The following is an 18,439-nucleotide window of genomic DNA, read 5'->3' as shown; positions in this document are numbered from 1 at the left end:
ATTTGGAGGCTTTACATTTATTTGTGCTTTCACAATTTAACACGCGGCACTTCATTTTCATTAGTTTGATTATTTTAAATCTCACAAAAGACAAAACTACCAAGCCATTCACTGAATTTTCACAACCATGTAATTTCTCCTACTATTGTGGCGCACTCGCGTATCGGCACCCACGTCACTGTAGACAGTTATAATTTCGAGGTTGTAAAAGACTTCGTTTATTTAGGAACCAGCATTAACACCGATAACAATGTCAGCCTTGAAATCCAACGTAGAATCTCTCTTGCCAACAAGTGCTACTTTGGACTAAGTAGGCAACTGAGCAGTAAAGTCCTCTCTCGACGAACAAAACTAACACTCTACAAGACTCTCATCATGCCCGTCCTGACGTATGGCGCAGAAGCTTGGACGATGACAACATCCGATGAAGCGACGCTTGGAGTGTTCGAGAGAAAGATTCTGCGGCTACGTTGGCTGGGTCATGTCGTCCGAATGGATACAAACGCTCCGGCTTTGAAAGTATTCGATGCGGTACCAGCTGGTGGTAGCAGAGGAAGAGGAAGGCCTCCTCTGCGTTGGAAAGATCAGGTGGAGAAGGACTTGGCTTCACTTGGTGTGTCCAATTGGCGCCGGTTAGCACGAGAAAGAAACGACTGGCGCGCTTTGTTAAACTCGGCCAAAATCGCGTAAGGGGTTATCGCGCCAATTAAGAAGAAGATTGTTTGATTTGTTCGTTTGTTTTGGTTTGCGAAGGGAGTTGACGTCAGAGTAAAGTAACTGTTTTTAATGGCGCCACCTTCAGTACTGAATTCGCCTTGGATTACAACCAGTCTTTCTTGTTCTTATCTGTAATAGTGTTATTATTGATTCAGTCACAATAGATATTAACTGTAATTCTTCGGCAATGTTGCCATCGAAATCTTTGTAAAATCGAAAATTTCCCTAACCCGCTTAAATTATGAGAATTAAGTCTAGTTGCCCATCCGCATAAGTTGCACTTAATTCCTAAGATAATTCCGCAGTAAGTCGTTAATCCAGATTAACGACCATCGTCTTATAGGCTATAAAGACATGATGGCTTATAAATTGACATCACAAAGAAAAAAAAAATAATAATTGTGATAAGTACTCGTGTTTCGCGCCCAGAAACGTAAAATATTATTTGATTTGTATTATTTATTTGTATAATTGTTGACTTTTATATATACATTTTTTTAAATATGAAATAAAGTTCTAGCGTTATACTTATACCTATCGCCTTATCTTTTTAATTAACAACATTTTGTCGTACATTCATAATTGTCGAGATATAAATATTTTTTGTATAACATTTTCGAAATCAAAAATTCTGTTAAAAATTATTTCGACAAGATTTTTCTTTTACGACGCAGTTTTTATATATATAAATTCTACATATATGTACATTTAAGCAAATAATAAAATTTAAATTTATATCTTAATAATGAATTCCCTTTACAAGTACATTCATAGGTAAAGTCATATTTTTATTTTTATCACATGTTTAATAAATATTTAATATACATACAAACATACATATGTATGCGTATAATTTTATGCGACGAAATATGGGTAACTATTTTTATAAGTAAATTATTGATTAAAGACAAATACATATTTAGTTTTCATAATTTTAACACTTAAATAGTAAAACAAAAACTTCTTAACATTGAGAAGGCACAAACACATGTATTAAACTTTATCTTTTACATTTATAACTGTGGCAAACGCCTGAGACATGCTGTGCCCCAAAAAAAATTGCCTACTTCCGCTTCTGCGACTCGAGATATGTGGCTGTGAAAGTCAGCAGACGTTGACGCTGTTTGAGATTGCGAGCGCGCACATGCGCTGAATTTACCTCTTCCGTATAACTGCCCGGGAACCAACCTACAACGCCATCACGTATGCGTTCACCCTGGTACCAACCTAAAAAACAAATACTTTTTACGTCTGCTAATTTTACTTTATTTTTACTTTCCTACATACCATCTGGCAATTTTCGTGTCACATTTACTACATCTCCCACTTCCAGACTTAGCGCGTCTGGTTCTCTCGTTACATATGCGTGCTTTGTTATTACTTGCGGACAATCCCAGGGGGCGTAAAGCTTTTCACCGGGCGTCTCTGGTTCGGGCGGCCGAACTGCCTGCAACCAACGTTCCTGTTCGGAAACTGATGGGCAAGAAAGGACCTGTATATTAAAAAAAGAACATTCACATTAATTGTCCTTAAATTACTTAAACAATGACTCACTAGTTCCACAGTCTTTCGCTCGTGATTCTCCAACAAAGTCATCAGTATTAGATTTTTGTGCGTCTGACTAATATCACGCAGATCACCGGATGTGATAGTCAGCATATTACGCGGGCAATAATCAAAAACTGCGAATTGTTCCTCCCCTTTACGTTTCGTTAGCACGAGCAGATCAGAGAAGAGGAAAGCGTAGATGGCCACTTTGGAAAATTTCTTTCCGAAAGTAAGTTTGACATCGTCACCACGCCAAATGAAATGCGTCAATTCACCTCGTTTCACCAGAAACCGCGGCTTTGAACCCGGCGCGGGCACACCCGCAGGTGCTATGGCCAAAGCCCGTATCGTCGAAGGGAACTCCAACTGACGCGCTATACGCTCGATTTCGTACGCCTGCTCACAGCGGTTGGCGGCTTCATTACACTGTGTCACAATCTTATTCATGATAGCCAAAGTCATCTTCCAGTTCTCGTATTCGTCATCATTGGGGCTTACTTTACTAAATACGGCATCTATAAGCAGCGGCAGACGTGTAATGCGTTGCATGGGCAACATGAGAAAAGAATGCAGATTCAGGCCACAACAGGTTGGACTTGTTTCGAGAAGATGCAGATTCTGTGCAAAAATACCACGACTCTCCTTCAACCGACGCAATGTTCTGTCCATGCGGCCTTGGTGCTCGCAAAACGATATGTACACATGGAAATATTTCTCCGCAACGGTAAAGATGCGCTTACTTAAACCGATTAACATTATATTATCTTGCCAGCAGGATTCCATTTCTGTGAGCAGCCTTTCAGAGCATTCATGTACAGGCACAATGTATGCAAACAAGGCTTTGCGATCGCGGGGGCTCACCACATTCGTATCCCGGAATATTGGATGATTCATGAAGTGATTACGCAGCAGGTTTAGAGATTTCAGGTAACTCGCCTCAGAGGTGATAATCTCGAACTTCGCCTCCTGCAGACTGCGTTCTCGTGGTGTGAGTGTAGCTGCGATAAAGGGTTAAATAAAAAATTGTCTGCGTAAATAAAAAAATAACACTGCGCTCACCTAGAACACACGAATTTATGACCTCTGGTATTTCACTCCACAATGTACGGGATGGTCCATTCTTTGGCTCAATTAGCTGGAAAGCACTAGGTCGTTGGTGCTTTTGACTACTTATGCACGCCTCGCTTGCCGATCCATTATGACCGATCTCCTCATAACCATCTGTTGAACTGTCATGCTCCTCCATGTCGCGTGTGATGGACTGTAAATAATAAAGAACGTTTTAAGGTATTTATTTTTTTCAACTGCGCTCTAAACTTACCTCCAGCTTAGCGGCACTGTAGATCTGGTAGAGCGGCTCGTTCTGAAACATGCTGTGTGGCAGCTCATCGCCTATTGCACCTTCATTGCCAGTAGATACACCCGAACTGCCGCTCGAACTGGCTACAGATACGCCGCTGGTCTGATACAATCCTGCTTCGGTGTACCAGGAATTGCCATTAAAAACCGAAGAACCACTCTGGCTCGCCTTACTATCGTTCATCGAAATTTCCGACTCTTGTAGCAAACCGCTCGTACCACTTTTGAATACCCCACATTCGGCGTACCAAGATGTTGTTGATGATGCGACGGGTGGTGGTGGTGGCGGATCTTGTGGACGTATACCAATGGTAGTTCTTCGCCGTTGTGAATTTGACGCCTTTGTTTCCTTTTTCGCCTTACGTGCGACAGTTGAGAATTTCTGTGACTCAGGTGTAGGTATTGTGGGCAGATCACCTGATGAAGCTTTCTCAGAGAAGCCTGAATCTAACTCACCAGAGCCCCCATACGTTGGATCTTCAATGTAAAAGGTGCTACGTGTAGGCGCCAACGTCGATAGTTGCTTCATATCAAAAGTGGAACCGACTAGACTTTTGCGCAGACGTGATTTGAAACTCTTACCCGCCTTAGACTTGGAACGTAACGTGGTAGTTGTGTCGGATGTATCGGGCTTAGCTTCCGTTGGACTATTTAAAATCGTTTCCGCTGTGCTAACTTGTTTATCATCTGGCACGATCGCAAGCGGACTATGGAACTCGGTATTCTCATAAATGTCTTGATTTTGTACAGCTGGAGGTGTCCTTTTAACATTTTTCTGTGGTTTGGATTTGGTCTTTGGTGTATTCTCATAAATATTGCCACTCACATAGAATTGGGTGGAGTTTTCGTACAGTTTTTGCTGACTATCGCCGAACTTTGAATGCGAACCCGGAGATTTCTTATTTGAGATGAAATTCTTCAGTTTGCGTACTATAGCGTATACTTGATTAGTGGAAGGAGGTGGATCAGGGAGTTTCACATTGCGTATATCCACGCCGCTGTCATTCTGCTGGAATTGAATTGATGACGTTATTAATAAAGAATCATTAAATTAATGAAATGAAAACAAAAAAAAAAAAGTAATTATAATTTCAAATCATTTTGTGGGTAAAGTAAAAGGGTATCATTTGTTTACCCATTCTTCTGTAGGAAAACGAGGCGGATGGCGTTCTTAGCTAGATATACAAAAAGAAGCATTCAAAGCTGGAGTCATTTCCCAACTCAACTGGAATTTAACGCCCGACTTGTGCAGTTACAGAGTACAAGCTGTTGGTCCCGTCGCCTACTCCGACTACCTGCGCTGATCACCGCATGTTTTGAATATAGTGCGCAAATCGGGCATGTGCCTCTTTGGTTCCCTGCTCCAGAAAAACTTTAAAGTCTCTAGTTTTAACTTCCATCATTAATGTATTGCCGGGTAGGGTTAGATTTTATTGTATTCCCGTATTAACTTCTGGCACTTTTAAATTCTGAAACTCTACCACTTTGTTTATTTCTGTGTTTCTATCCGAACGGTAATGCCTTTTTTTTTGAAGCAATTCTAACACTTTGAAAAAGTGAGGTTTCAATCTTATACATATATACATAAGTAGTCCACTGGGTGCATGCAGCAGAAATTCGCCGGATATTATTATGCGGTGGAAACTTAAAGTAAAAACTGCTAATTATTGGATCCTATGCCCTAGACTGGGTCGGTCGCCATGCATCAAAAAAGGTAGCAAAAGTACAACCTTGTATTTAAAACTTATGCTGAGAGGATTTTAGATCCAGAAAAAAATGTTTGGTACCGTTATAAAAACCGATGGTTTTTTATTACAACTTAATTATTTGTTATCCGATTTTTAAAAGCAATTTATCATTATTTTATTTATGAAGAAAGCAATTTACCATTATTCTAGGTCTTTTTGAGCTCCGATGCCATTTTAAAAAGTTTTCTTATGGTGCCGAAATCCTCTAACATAAGCAACAGTCTAACACAGTCTGACATACGTATCCAAAACTTGGCTTAACCTTGTGCTTGTCGGCATATAGGGAAACTTCATCGGTAGACCCAACAGTGGGCTGCTCGGTGACTGTTCCGCATCTGTCAGGTATCTAGACGATTCAAGCACATCCCGTCCTTTCGTGAACGGCTGTTTCACACGAGCCCCACCACAAACGTATTTTAAAATGATTTAGCATTGGACTTGTACTCTAATGAAATCGACATTTAGAGAGTGCAATACAATGCAGCAACTCTCATTTAACTTTAGCTTTGGACTGCCAAACTTCTGTAGTGCTTCAAGATGAGCATGCAACAGAAAAAAAGTGCACTCTGGCAGATCAATTCTCATCTCAATCTTTAATCAATTAATATTTTCTCAGAGAGTCAGGCGGGCATTAAATCAACCGACTGCTGCAAAGTCTCATCGGCAACAGTGTTCGAATGCAGATAAGCTCTTAATCGGGATTACAGGCGCAGTTAATGCAGCTTAAAATTGTAGTCTGACAGACGGCTGTAGTGACGGATTAGTGAACAGCTGATTTGTTGATTAGGAAGTTTTGTCAGTAAAAGATGGATAGGAGGGGAAAAATACGGATATTAGCTGCCTTGATACAAAAAAATAATTATTTATATTATTTAAAATATATAAAAAGAGTCAATCCGCATTCTTTGCACTTCACTCCTGAGATAATTCCGAAATAAGTCGTTAATCCCGATTAACGCTACCGTCTGTCTAGGCTATTAGCGTAGATAGCAAACCAAAAATATGTACAGATAACTACGTAACGCTTGAATTGACAAGAGAAGAAACTTCCCCGCTTGAGATTAGTACATTTCTGAATTCGGGTGTACCGTTAACTTACGGCAAACTACGACTTAGAGCGAACAAACAAACAAAAGATGGTCGGTAGAGCCCACTTTTTCGAAAGCAAGAAAATATACAATTAATTTCATATACTCACATTTTTTATGTTCTCCTTCGCTTCATAAATATCATCGGTGTCTGTATCGAAAGAGTCATAATCGTCTGATGTCACTAACGTGCCCAAGCCATGCATGGAGGCCGAATATTGCTTACTGCGCTGCGAGCCATTCTTCGCAATATAGGCTAAATCTTGATCGCGTTTGTGATGACTATTTGAACGCTGTGCTGGTAGAGTGGAGTGGCGTTTATTTCCTAAAGGTGACAATGTCTCATAGTAGTGGTCAGAGTCATCTAAGTGAAAGAAGAGAAAAGTTTAATTAAAAATCACATCTTGCTAATGGAAAAATTATTATTAAATAATGAAAAATAATCGTTTTTTGTGAAATATTCTTTATGGAACCAACCTATAAATGTGCTCACAGTCATCGATTGGCGTGCACCCACCGCATCGGTGCCTTCAACAACAGTGGCGCGCACAAAGGAAAAACGTTCACAACGATCTGTCCGCCTGACGGTTTCCTGTTCAATATCTGTCGTCGCATTTTGATATATGGGTTCACTGATATTATTGTGCTCATTAACGGCACTATTGAGATATACTTGACTGGCCGGGCAGGTGATGCCCACCTCACCTACGGCACGTGGTCGACGTTTACGCGGCAACGTGCGCAGCGTATTACAATTGCTTTCGCTTTTGTTCTCATTCGGCTGCATTGGTGCATTCATTTTACGACCGGGTCCATTTCCAATCTTTATTATAAATATCTATTTTGTTATTTAACTTTTTCGGTATCGAGTTTCACTGCCGCTTGTAAAGTCTACTCAGCAAACATACATACATACATAAGTACATACAAATGCATATTTCGAGTAAGTAAAAATAAAATACTAAATACATACAAATTATATATGTAAATACGTATGCATATATGTTATGTGGGTCACTCTGGGTCAATTGAGCGATTCTTCGGCAAACACTGCGATTACACTCAAGACTTCCTTTTACATATGCACATATTTTTAGTTGATGTTATTTTTAAAATTTTTTCACATAAACGCTCGCTCGCGAATGCAAGTGCACGCTTAATAGATTCGGTCGGATGCGAAAAGTTCAATTGGTTCAACCTGCAATATTTTTCAATTAAAATTAATTACCAGCTCAAAGTGTAACACTTTTCTCTTGTAGCACAAACGTGTGCACATTTTGGCTGATCAAGAGTGAATATCTGCACTCGTATTTATCCTTTATAGCGCACACAGCTTTCTGGTGGGACGATTCTTACGATCGAACATTGGAGTAAGCGCTTTTAAAGTTATGATCATTAAAAGAACTCAATTTGCATGAGAGTTCAATAGCCGATTAACCTACACAACCCCTTTTTAACGCTTAGTTAATGAACTAGTTTTAAACTAGTCGCGAAGATGCTATGATAGCACCTTAAATTAGTGGCTAGACTACTTGTTTACTTAATGAACACAGGCTTCAACGATTAATACTTTCACTGCAGACGTTAATTGCAATATTGAAATATTTCCAACTAAAACAGTTTCTATTACATGATGTGCTATTTCAGCGTGAAACGTAATTTTTCCCACAAATATGAAGTACATACAAACACACAATGCTGCAAATATTTGTATTTGTTTTTAAAATACCAATTACGTCGAGTCTCGACGTAAAAAATACGATCGTGCATTTAAAAAAATTATCCGTGTCAAATTTGTAATGCTCTCAAAATTCACAGATTTGCTTTACGAAATATTTCGACAAATCCGTAAATGAACTTACTTTTCAACAAATTTCCCAATAAATTAGTAAGCTGCTAAAACTTTACATATCTACACATTCATACTAACATCTATCATAGAAACTCTTTATATAAAAACGTGAGTATGTTTGGCCAAAATAGTTCACCATTCATTTAGTTCAAACTAATTGGTTATAGCCAAGCGTTTTGGTGGTCAGACCATCACTAAAAAGGGCAAACGTTTGTATATTTAATAAAGATATGATGCAACTGACATTAATTTATACGTAGGCACATACTGACAGCCAAGCACTAAGCTCTAAGAGCCCTTGCTAAACCCCGCTGCAATTCGAAATAGTCGGTGAATGTAAGACAAAATAAGCAGTGTTGCAAAACACAACAAAGTTTGTCTTATTTGGGTGCATGGACATTGTGGTATTGCAGGGAACGAGTTTGCTGATAAACTGGTTAATGAAGGCTCTGCAAGCATACCACTAGGCCCTGAACCCTTTCTAGGTGTCAATTGTGCATCGCTTCAACTATGGATTGATGACATCATGAGGTCCAATCATAGAAGACGTTGGTCTGTTTGTGAGAAAACCAAACAGGAAACTAGCGACCTTTCTCCTAAAACGTAGCAGAAAGGACCTGGAAGTACTGGTGGGTGTAATCACACGACACAACGCCTGTGGTCAGCATATGGGTACCATGGTAATCATTGACGACCCAATATGCCCATCGTATCGTGAGAATGAGGACACTGCAGAACATTTTCTCTGTAGCTGTCCGGCGCTTTCTAGAATCAGACTTAAGCTATTGGGGTGCGATGTTCTGAGTATGGATAAAGTTTATACTCTTCTTCTTCCAGACCTTTTAAGATTCATAAATGAATCCAAAAGATTCGCGGAAGAGTGACCTCAAACCAATTTTTCAGTCTTACTATCACGAAGCTGGTTTTTCACCCAAAATAATCTTTAGTGATGAAGTCATTTCTCACTGGATGGATTTGTGAAAGAGCAAAATGGCCGCATCTGGGGATAAGAAAACTCTCGAGTAATTTGAGAAAAATCATTACATCCCCTAAAATGTACTGTTTGGTATCGTTTTTGTGCTGATAGAATATAATTGGCCCCTTTTTTCTTTGAAGATGAAAATGAAAGAGTTGTTACTTCCAATGGACATTGCTATAGGCGACTGTTTGCAGATTTTTTGTGGCCTGAGCTTGAAGGAATAGACATAGACAATCTTTATTTTCAACAGAATGGAACCACAAGTCACACAACACCGGAATGCATTGCATTATTGCTATCTAAGTTTCCCGGTCGATTAATTTCACGCATTGGTGGCCTAAACTGACTAGCTAGACCTCTTTTTGTGGAGTTTTTCGGAAAGTAAAGTCTATTTGAATAAGCTAAAAACAATTCTAGAGCTGACAACGTTTGGAAGGATCTTGCTAAACTCAATGCGATAATGTGAGAGGGAGTTTTTAATTTTATTTAATTTTAATTCTCGTATGACAGCATGTATACGTGCTCATGTACACTACGCAGATAATGCGAGTAAAAAAATACTCATGGCTGCCAAACTTAAAAATTCATTTCAAACGCCGAAACGAAGCTTTCATTAATCATCTTTGTATCCAAAATAGTAGTTAGTTCTACTAAAACACTGAATGAACGTTTGAACATTCGATACTCTTCCACACGACGCTTTCGGGCGAGATAAAGTCATTCCCTTAAAAATAATTAGCCTCATAATAAACTTATACACAGACGTACGCTGCCGAATTCTTCATGCAGTACAATTAAACGATCTAATAAGCGAAAAATCTGGGGTTAAACAAGGCCGCCGCTTCCTCTATCTCTCTTTAACACTGTCCTAGACATCATCTTAGGTCAGGCTCTAGTTAATCAGAGAGGTCTACGTGCATCCTTAAACGACCTCGCTTACGTTGATTATATTTGCACCCTTCCGCAGGACTACAGCGACATAGCGCGAAAACTCGAATCAATATCAACACTGGCATCGAAAATGGGACTCAATATCCATGTCTCTAAAACCAAGATCATGCGCATATGTATATACAATGAGCGCCCGTCCATTCCTACTAAACTCACCTCCTATAGAGGAAGTTCAAAGTTTTTGCTATCTACGATGCATAAATTCGACATCTGGCGGCTGCACCGAATACATCGTCAGAATATGTAAATAAGTTGTGGCAAGTATTTGGACAATTGAAAATCATCTGGAGCTCCTCATTGCTGTCGCGTGGCACGAAATTAAGAATACTTAATTCTTCCGTCATACCCGTTTTACTATACAGACACGAAACATAGAATGCTGCACCATTGTTACTAAAGGAAGATCAGATTGTAGGCACTTTTTCCAATAGGGGTTTTTTGACATATCACGCGTGACTATTGTCAAAGTAAATACATAATTTTTTAAGCATTCATTGACATTTCATCATGGAAAGACTTACGCCTCAACAACGTTTACAAATCGTAAAATTGTATTAGGAAAATCGACGCTCTGTGGAAAGTGTTCATTGAACGCTCAGGCCAACTTATGGTGTTCAGCGATAAGGTCCATTTCTGGATTAAATGCTACGTTAATAAGCAAAATTGCCGTATTCGGGCTGAAGAGCAACCCGAAGCCATTCAAGAACAGCCATTACATCCATAGACAACAATTGGTTGGTGCGGCCTATGGGCTGAAGGGATCATAGGCCCATATTTCTTCAAAGACGAGGTTGGCGTCAATGTAAGAGTGAATGACGAACACCAAAATAAACGACTTTTTGGTACCGGAAATTGAGTCCAGTGATCTCCACAACATTTTGCTCAAACAAGATGGCGCTACAGCCTGTGAAACAATGCATTTACTGCGTCGCCGTTTTGGTAAGCAATTTATCTCTCGCCTCGGACCAGTGGATTGGCCACTAAAATCGTGTGAAATCATACCTTTGGACTTTTATTTGTTGGGGTATGTAAAGCCTAAATGCTTTGTGAATAAACCAGCTTCGATTGAGTCATTGGAAGCCAACATTACTAAAGGTATTCACGAGATGCCGACCGAAGTCCTCCATCGAATCATTCAAAATTGGTGTTTACGGATGGCCAAATTACGGCGCAGTTGCGGACAACATTTGAAAGGGGTTATCTTTAAAAAATAAATGTAATGAATAGTTCTACACAAAACTAATAAAGATTGCCAATCGATTTGAGTTTTCGTTGTTTTATTTCAATTTGAAATCCAATACCTCTAAATTGATCCCCTTTTACAACGTATGAAATTTTTCACAAATCGTTGCCTTAGTCGTATACTAAAGATAACATGGCAAGAAGCTATATCCAACGTCAGGCAGTGAGAATTGACTAAGCGTACGCTCGTCAAAACAAATATTCTGAAAAGAAAATAGAGCTGGGTCGGCCATACGCTTAGAAAACCTGCACAGTTACTTATATTACGAGGCAAGTCATCGAATGGAATCCACGGGGATCCCGCAATCATTGGTGCGTCCCGCCCAGCGCACATTTAGAGAAAACAACTAAAGGAAGAAATATTATTACGTGAATTGAACTAAAACGAAATAAAAATAATGCCATTAGTAAGGGATAGATTTAAGAGTTTTCTTATGGCCCTATGCTGCACTATGGAGCGTAAGGAATAAATGTATACCATACATATCTTTTTAAACTGTCAAGGTTGAGTGCACCATACGTATACAATCTAATATTATTTGTATTAAATATGTATCATATAATTTTTTATTAAATATGTAGAGAATCATTTGAATTTTGCCCGTGTGTGCAACCTCGTGCCAGCCGGTGTAATTGGCGCACAGTTACTTCGACAGACCATTTATAAAAGCCCCGGCCTAATTAAAACTATTGCCAAGTTTGTATGCGTTTATGGTTCATTAAATCAGTGTAATTATGTAGGTACAATAAACAAACACTTAAACTTTTTGTGCAACTCGTAAAAACCAGAACATTTTAGCTGGGAATGCAAATAAAAGGTGATTTTGTGAAGAAAAATTATAAAGACATGGCGAAGCTGAAAACTACAACAAATTAACAAGAACAATAAAAATGTTAAATAAATTTAAACAAAGCCACTGATTGCGAGTTGCGTCAAAGCTCGAAATGGTGCTGACTCTTGAAGACAACCATAGAGGGGAGGTATTAGCCATCGCCTTACAGGTGAGCAATGGACCGGTTCAAAATAGCAACACCAAGTTGAGCTGTCAAACTTCAATACAGGCGTAAAATGACTTATATGCATGTGTGCATGTGTACATACTTCGGTTTGTACTATGGACAGAGACCCTCTATGTGTGAAATATTTATGAATGTATTGTTCAAATGATTGTTTTATTTTTTATTTGGGATAATTTAAAGCCACACATACATATTTATATACCACAAAGTGCAGAGACATATGACCATACATACATCCATATGTTTGTATACGTGTGCACTTCTTTTTTATAAGCAATTTTGAGTGTGTGTACATACATATGTATGGATTTGTTTTACACTTGGCTTGCTTCTTGAGTGGGATTATTATTAGCTCGGTCTTTCCAAATGCTGGACGCAAATGAGAGTGTACGTCAATTGGTAAAATGTATTTAAACCGGATTTTCAGCTTACTACATGTACAGAAAGAGTATCAATTTGTATTCGTCATATTGGAAGAAGTTCATATGCAATTGAAATCGATATCGGTCGTAGAGTCCAGGTTCGACAGGTTTGAGACATCAAACTATAGAAAATGTGTTATCTAATAGCGATAGCTACTCGGAAAACAATGGCAAATCGCCGAGCATATTTCTGCTATGGAAAAGCTACTCATTCGGAGGTGGCGTATAATTGTAGGCCCATCCATTTGTGGATCAGCATCAAGGCCATAAATTACGTGAAATAGGTAGATATAAGCATAAAATAAACAAAATTAGTCTCTAAAAGTGGCCACCCAGTTGCTGGCTTTTTCCATCCTTATAAATATAAAAATTACGCATATATGAATAGAAATTGGAGTTTTGTTTATTTTACAAAACCCTACTCCTAAGGTACATAGAAGTAAATACTCATAGCGGCATGCAAGGTGAACATAGATAACTGCTTAGATAAAAACTACTGGGGATGGGTAATTCAGTAAGATTTCAGGAGTAGCCTCAGTGGCCCCAACTAGGGAGTCAGCTCATTCAATTCATTTATTTGACTCTTTGAATTTGCTCTTTTAATAATTTATTGTTATTTTCCGTATATTGAATAAAAAAAATGTTCCTCTCATTTTAATCATGTACTCGTACTACCTAGCAGATCGTTAATCAGCTCTGAGTGAATTTGATGGATATGCCGAGATCATTCGTTTTGTGTCAAGCTAGAGCTAAATTTTGTGAAACAAAACAAATGACGTAGAATTCAAAGGAATAACGAGGAAACCTGGCATCTATCATCCTTGCTCTGTTGGTAAGTGATGCACTGACTAAGCGTAAGTGGGAGCGTGATGAAGCGGGAAGACTTTTTCATGCTAAAAACTGTGGGGAAGTAGAGAGAGTTATACAGACAGAAATAAGCCATAGGTTAGGTTATGTTAGGTTGAAGCGGTTGTGTGTAGGACACACTCAGGCTCATGACTCATTGTGATGCCGCGTGGGGAGCTAGCCCGTATCCCTCCTAAAACCAATGTGTACTTTTCAAAAATTCTGTAAGATCCTTAATTTCAACAGAGCCGAGATCTTCTAATTCATTAAAGCATTGCCCACCCAAAATGGTGAGTCTACGTCTGGATAGAGCAGGACAGTGACACAGAAGGTGCGGGATCGTCTCTTTCCTGTCTAGACAACTTCTGCAGAAGTCATGTGTTTGCACACCCATTCTCTGGGCGTGCCTACCGATGAGGCAGTGTCCGTAATAACTGAAATCAGTGTGTTAAGACTGTGCTTATCTCTTCTTAGTAGAAGTTCCGTGCGTTTTGCATTGAGAGTCGGCCACAGCTGTCGGGCGATTTTACAAGTGGTTTCATTACGCCATCTTTCATTCGCTACTCTTACAATTTCTTCGCGGATACGTAGTTTACATGTTTGTAAAAGTATTCCTATGTATATTATTGTCTATGTACTCATCAATCAATTTGGTACCGATTTTCGCTAGTTCATCGGCTCTGCAGTTCCTGTCAATGTCACAATGGCCAGGAACCCATGTTATCATTAGGTGAAATGACTCAGCCATCTCGTTATGAGACGCGCGGCATTTCATGGCTACCTTGGAGGTTGTCGACTGTTTTGTGAGGGACTTTATTGCCGCCTGGCTATCAGTGAAAATGAGATAGCATCTTCAAGTATCGCATCACACTGTACCAGTATCATTATTGCCTTCAGTTCAGCCTGAAAGACACTGCAGTAGTCGGGAAGCCGGAAACTGAAGGAGATGCCCGGATGCTCGGAATATACACCTTCGAGCCACACTAACAACTAAGTTACTGAGTTATATTTTTTAATTTTGAAAGGCAGTATGAATTACCGTTACTCAATAACAGAAAGTAACAGTGAGTATACCGAAAAGATCAGAATGATGGGTAGGAGTCGATTTAGTATGTCCGTTAGTCTGGCCGTGCGCACTATACTTGTATGTTAACTCGTCAAAAATGAATGCAATTAATTAAAATTTGGAACAAATTTGGTATTACTCTCTGTCCACAGTGGGTTGGAATTGAAAATGGGCAAATTCGGTTAGTAAACACGCCCATTTTCCATGAGTTTTCAATTTTCAATAAATTGCAGTATTAAAAAAAAAAGAAAACAAAAACGAGATATCTCTCTTATAAATAAAGAGGAACTACATATATTTGGCACAAGTGAGGAACCAAAACAAAAAATTTTATGAAAGAAAATTTTAGGAAAATAGGAATTGATACACCGCGTATCATGATGATAACGACTTTTTAAAACTCCCCCAAACTTGGAACATGTATTGCACCATTGAGATCAGACAAAAACTACGTCTTCTTATTATATGAATATTAAGGCTGAATTTTCTTCCTTCCGTCTTATGTCTATAAATGGCTTTGCCCATGAGTTTGCTTGGTTCTTAAAATGTGCGCGTGTATATACCTAAAGTTCGGTTCGAGCCTTTAATTTATTATATAAAATAAAAAAATAAAAAACAAAAATGATTGGCGCGTGTATTCCTGTTAGGTATTTGACCGAGCTTCTTTGCCTATTTGTGGCGAGCGTCTTGATATTTTTCCACAAATGGATAACCACAAATTAATAAAATACACAAACAAACTTTATGAAGTATTTATTTTACAAGTTGCAACAAAGGAAACCCAAGCAAACTCTCACGCACTAAAGTCAATCTGAGGCATTAATTTGACCCACAAATGTACGTATGTATGCGCAAAAGGCAAACTATAATACATATTTTTACAGGGTTCTACTCCAGCGTGGTGAAGAATTCTTCGCAAAACAGGTTTATCTTAACTTAAAAGGGTCGCTTGAAGCGACCTTCGCAGCTATTGAAAAATAAATAAATAAATGATTTGCACTTACCTATGTACAAGTGCATGTAAATAAATAAGAAAGGCATCAGTTCATTGTTTATAACTGACACATGCATACATATTTATGATTTACAATAACAAAAGATTCTTTCAAACTGCCAATACATACACGTGTACATACAGTCAAGTACAAGTAGCAAAAACACCTTTATCTTCTACGGCTGGCCATGCTCCAAAAGTGTGCACTGCCATAGGAATGTGGGCAGTGAGTTGGTCTATAAATCTACATACGTCATATTATTGTTTATTGTGCCTGATCTCTTGGCGGTAACCGTGGCTTCTTGCTGGCATTGTGCTGTTGTTGTATGGTATTATATACATTCATGCATATGCTTATGTTTGAGTAAGCACATATGTATATTGCCACATCAATTTACAAGGTTAAAAAAGATCATGAACTCATCGTTACTGATATTTCCTTGGTAAGCAAAACGAATGGAGTCTTCACTATCTGTAGCGAATTGAGCAGAGCTCTGTCTGTATTTCGCACTACGAATGTGCTACTAGATAATCTGCTTTTATTTGTGTGTCTATGCACAGCTACTTGTGTGTGAGTAACTTTTTTTTTGTATAAATTATGAAATGCATTCGATGAGTGCTGGTGAATGCATTAACTTGACTTGTCAGTCAAGCCATTTCTATTACAAGTTTTTTTCTTTTCATTTACGTTTTCGTTTTTATTTTTGAAGCGTTTCGCCTTTGTTTGTGCTAGGCTATGTGGCAATTGCAATTCATTTCGAATGTAGCGTTGCAGCGTCATTGCATATTTGTATTTATTGCCCATACGAGGTGGCATCAATTATTTCAGTCATACTCGTATACTTGTACTGTACACACACACCCGTACATTTCAAGTTGCTCTTTTTTTAAACAAGACTTTCGCCTTTCACATACAGTAGTATAAATGTATATAGACTTGGCTCCGGGTATCGTAGATATATTGGCAAGTTGATATTTCTGCAAAATCACTCTATCGGGCATAAGCATTCAATGTAAGTAACGTAAATATTTATTCATTTACAAACAGTTCTCACGAAGCAATTGTAATATAATAAGGAGTTAGTTACAAGAGGACTGTGCTGGCCGAATGGTGAGTGCGTGACTACCATTCGGTAGTGCTAGGGTTCGAAACCCGGAACAAAACACAAAAAAGAAGGAACAAATTTCTTCAAAACCCGGTCCCTCTCGGCAAGCAATAAGCGTGAAATATATATATACTATAATATATATGGTGATGCTTTCCATTTCAATTCAACCGGGCTATTCGGGTCATGTTCTTCGATTTCGTTGTAACTCAAATATGTTGCTCTCTAGTCAAAATAATGAGACACGTATTTTTTTGTTCGCCCGAAAAAAATTTTTTTCAAGAGTTATCGGCAATTTTGTTTTTCGGCTCAAAATCGATTTTTTTTAATTATATAAGAACATTTTTTTTTTAAATGCCCATAACTTAGTCAAAAATGAACCGATTTTAATAATTCTGGGTTCAAAATGATCGTCATTACTTACAAAAGCGACTTAATGTAGAAACAATTGCAAAACAGTAGTTGAAAATTTTTTATTTCGCAAAAAAGAAAAAAAATTGAGATTTTTTCGAAATTCAATATTTCAAAAAGTGTATTTTTGTTTTTTTTATAACTTTGTCCAAATCAAGAGGACACCTCAAACTTCAATTAAGTTGAATGCCCAGTAGCTAAAATGAGTTATTTTTGAGTAATGAATTTTTGAGGAAAAAACCTGTTTCGCACTTTTTGTTTTTTAGAAAATAAAAAATGTTCAACTACTTTTTTGCAATTATTTCTACATGAAGTCATTCGTGTAAGTAATGTCAATCATTTTGAACCCAGAATCATTCAAATCGGTTCTTTTTCGACTAAGTTATGGGCATTTAAAAAAAAATTCTAATACAGATGCTTTCCATTTCACTTGAACCGGGCTATTCGGGTCATGTTCTTCGATTTCGATGTAACTCAAATATATTGCTCTCTGGTCAAAATAATGAGATACGTATTTTTTTGTTCGCCCGAAAAAATTTTTTTTCAAGATTTATCGGCAATTTTGTTCTTCGGCTCAAAATCGATTTTTTTCATTATTTAAGAAATTTTTTTGTTTTTAAATGCTCATAACTTAGTCAAAAATGAACCGATTTGAATGATTCTGGGTTCGAAATGATTGACATTACTTACACGAATGACTTCATGTAGAAATAATTGCAAAAAAGTAGTTGAACATTTTTTATTTTCTAAAAAACAAAAAGTGTGAAACAGGTTTTTTACTCAAAAATATCTCATTTTAGCTACTGGGCATTCAGCTTAATTGAAGTTTGAGGTGTCCTCTTGATTTGGACAAAGTTATAAAAAAAACAAAAATACACTTTTTGAAATATTGAATTTCGAAAAAATCTCAATTTTTTTTCTTTTTTGCGAAATAAAAAATTTTCAACTACTGTTTTGCAATTGTTTCTACATTAAGTCGCTTCTGTAAGTAATGACGATCATTCTGAACCCGGAATTATTAAAATCGGTTCATTTTTGACTAAGTTATGGGCATTTAAAAAAAAAAATTTCTTATATAATTAAAAAAATC

General features: G+C 37.9%; 1 protein-coding gene across 5 annotated transcripts in view; it reads right to left on the bottom strand.

Moving 5' to 3' along the window:
- Positions 1 to 1,449: 1,449 nt before the first annotated feature.
- Positions 1,450 to 18,439, bottom strand: part of LOC129242980 (rho guanine nucleotide exchange factor 19) — a 136,191-nt gene continuing 119,201 nt past the window's right edge. For 2 of the 5 annotated variants that reach the window (XM_054879972.1, XM_054879971.1), the window contains exons 4-9: positions 6,571 to 6,824; positions 3,587 to 4,633; positions 3,325 to 3,526; positions 2,272 to 3,263; positions 2,005 to 2,209; positions 1,450 to 1,944 (exon numbers count right to left, since the gene is read on the bottom strand). In XM_054879972.1, coding sequence (XP_054735947.1) covers positions 1,781 to 1,944; positions 2,005 to 2,209; positions 2,272 to 3,263; positions 3,325 to 3,526; positions 3,587 to 4,633; positions 6,571 to 6,824 — 2,864 coding nt within the window. In that variant the 3' untranslated portion in view covers positions 1,450 to 1,780. Of the gene's footprint in view, positions 1,945 to 2,004; positions 2,210 to 2,271; positions 3,264 to 3,324; positions 3,527 to 3,586; positions 4,634 to 6,570; positions 6,825 to 6,937; positions 7,659 to 18,439 lie in introns of all 5 variants that reach the window. The other 3 variants (XM_054879975.1, XM_054879974.1, XM_054879973.1) reach the window with 3 other exon arrangements.

Source organism: Anastrepha obliqua, chromosome 3 (genome assembly GCF_027943255.1).
Source record: "Anastrepha obliqua isolate idAnaObli1 chromosome 3, idAnaObli1_1.0, whole genome shotgun sequence".
Taxonomy (NCBI): domain Eukaryota; kingdom Metazoa; phylum Arthropoda; class Insecta; order Diptera; family Tephritidae; genus Anastrepha; species Anastrepha obliqua.
Note: the sequence above shows the minus strand (reverse complement) of the source record. Positions and strands in the feature narration are given on the sequence as shown.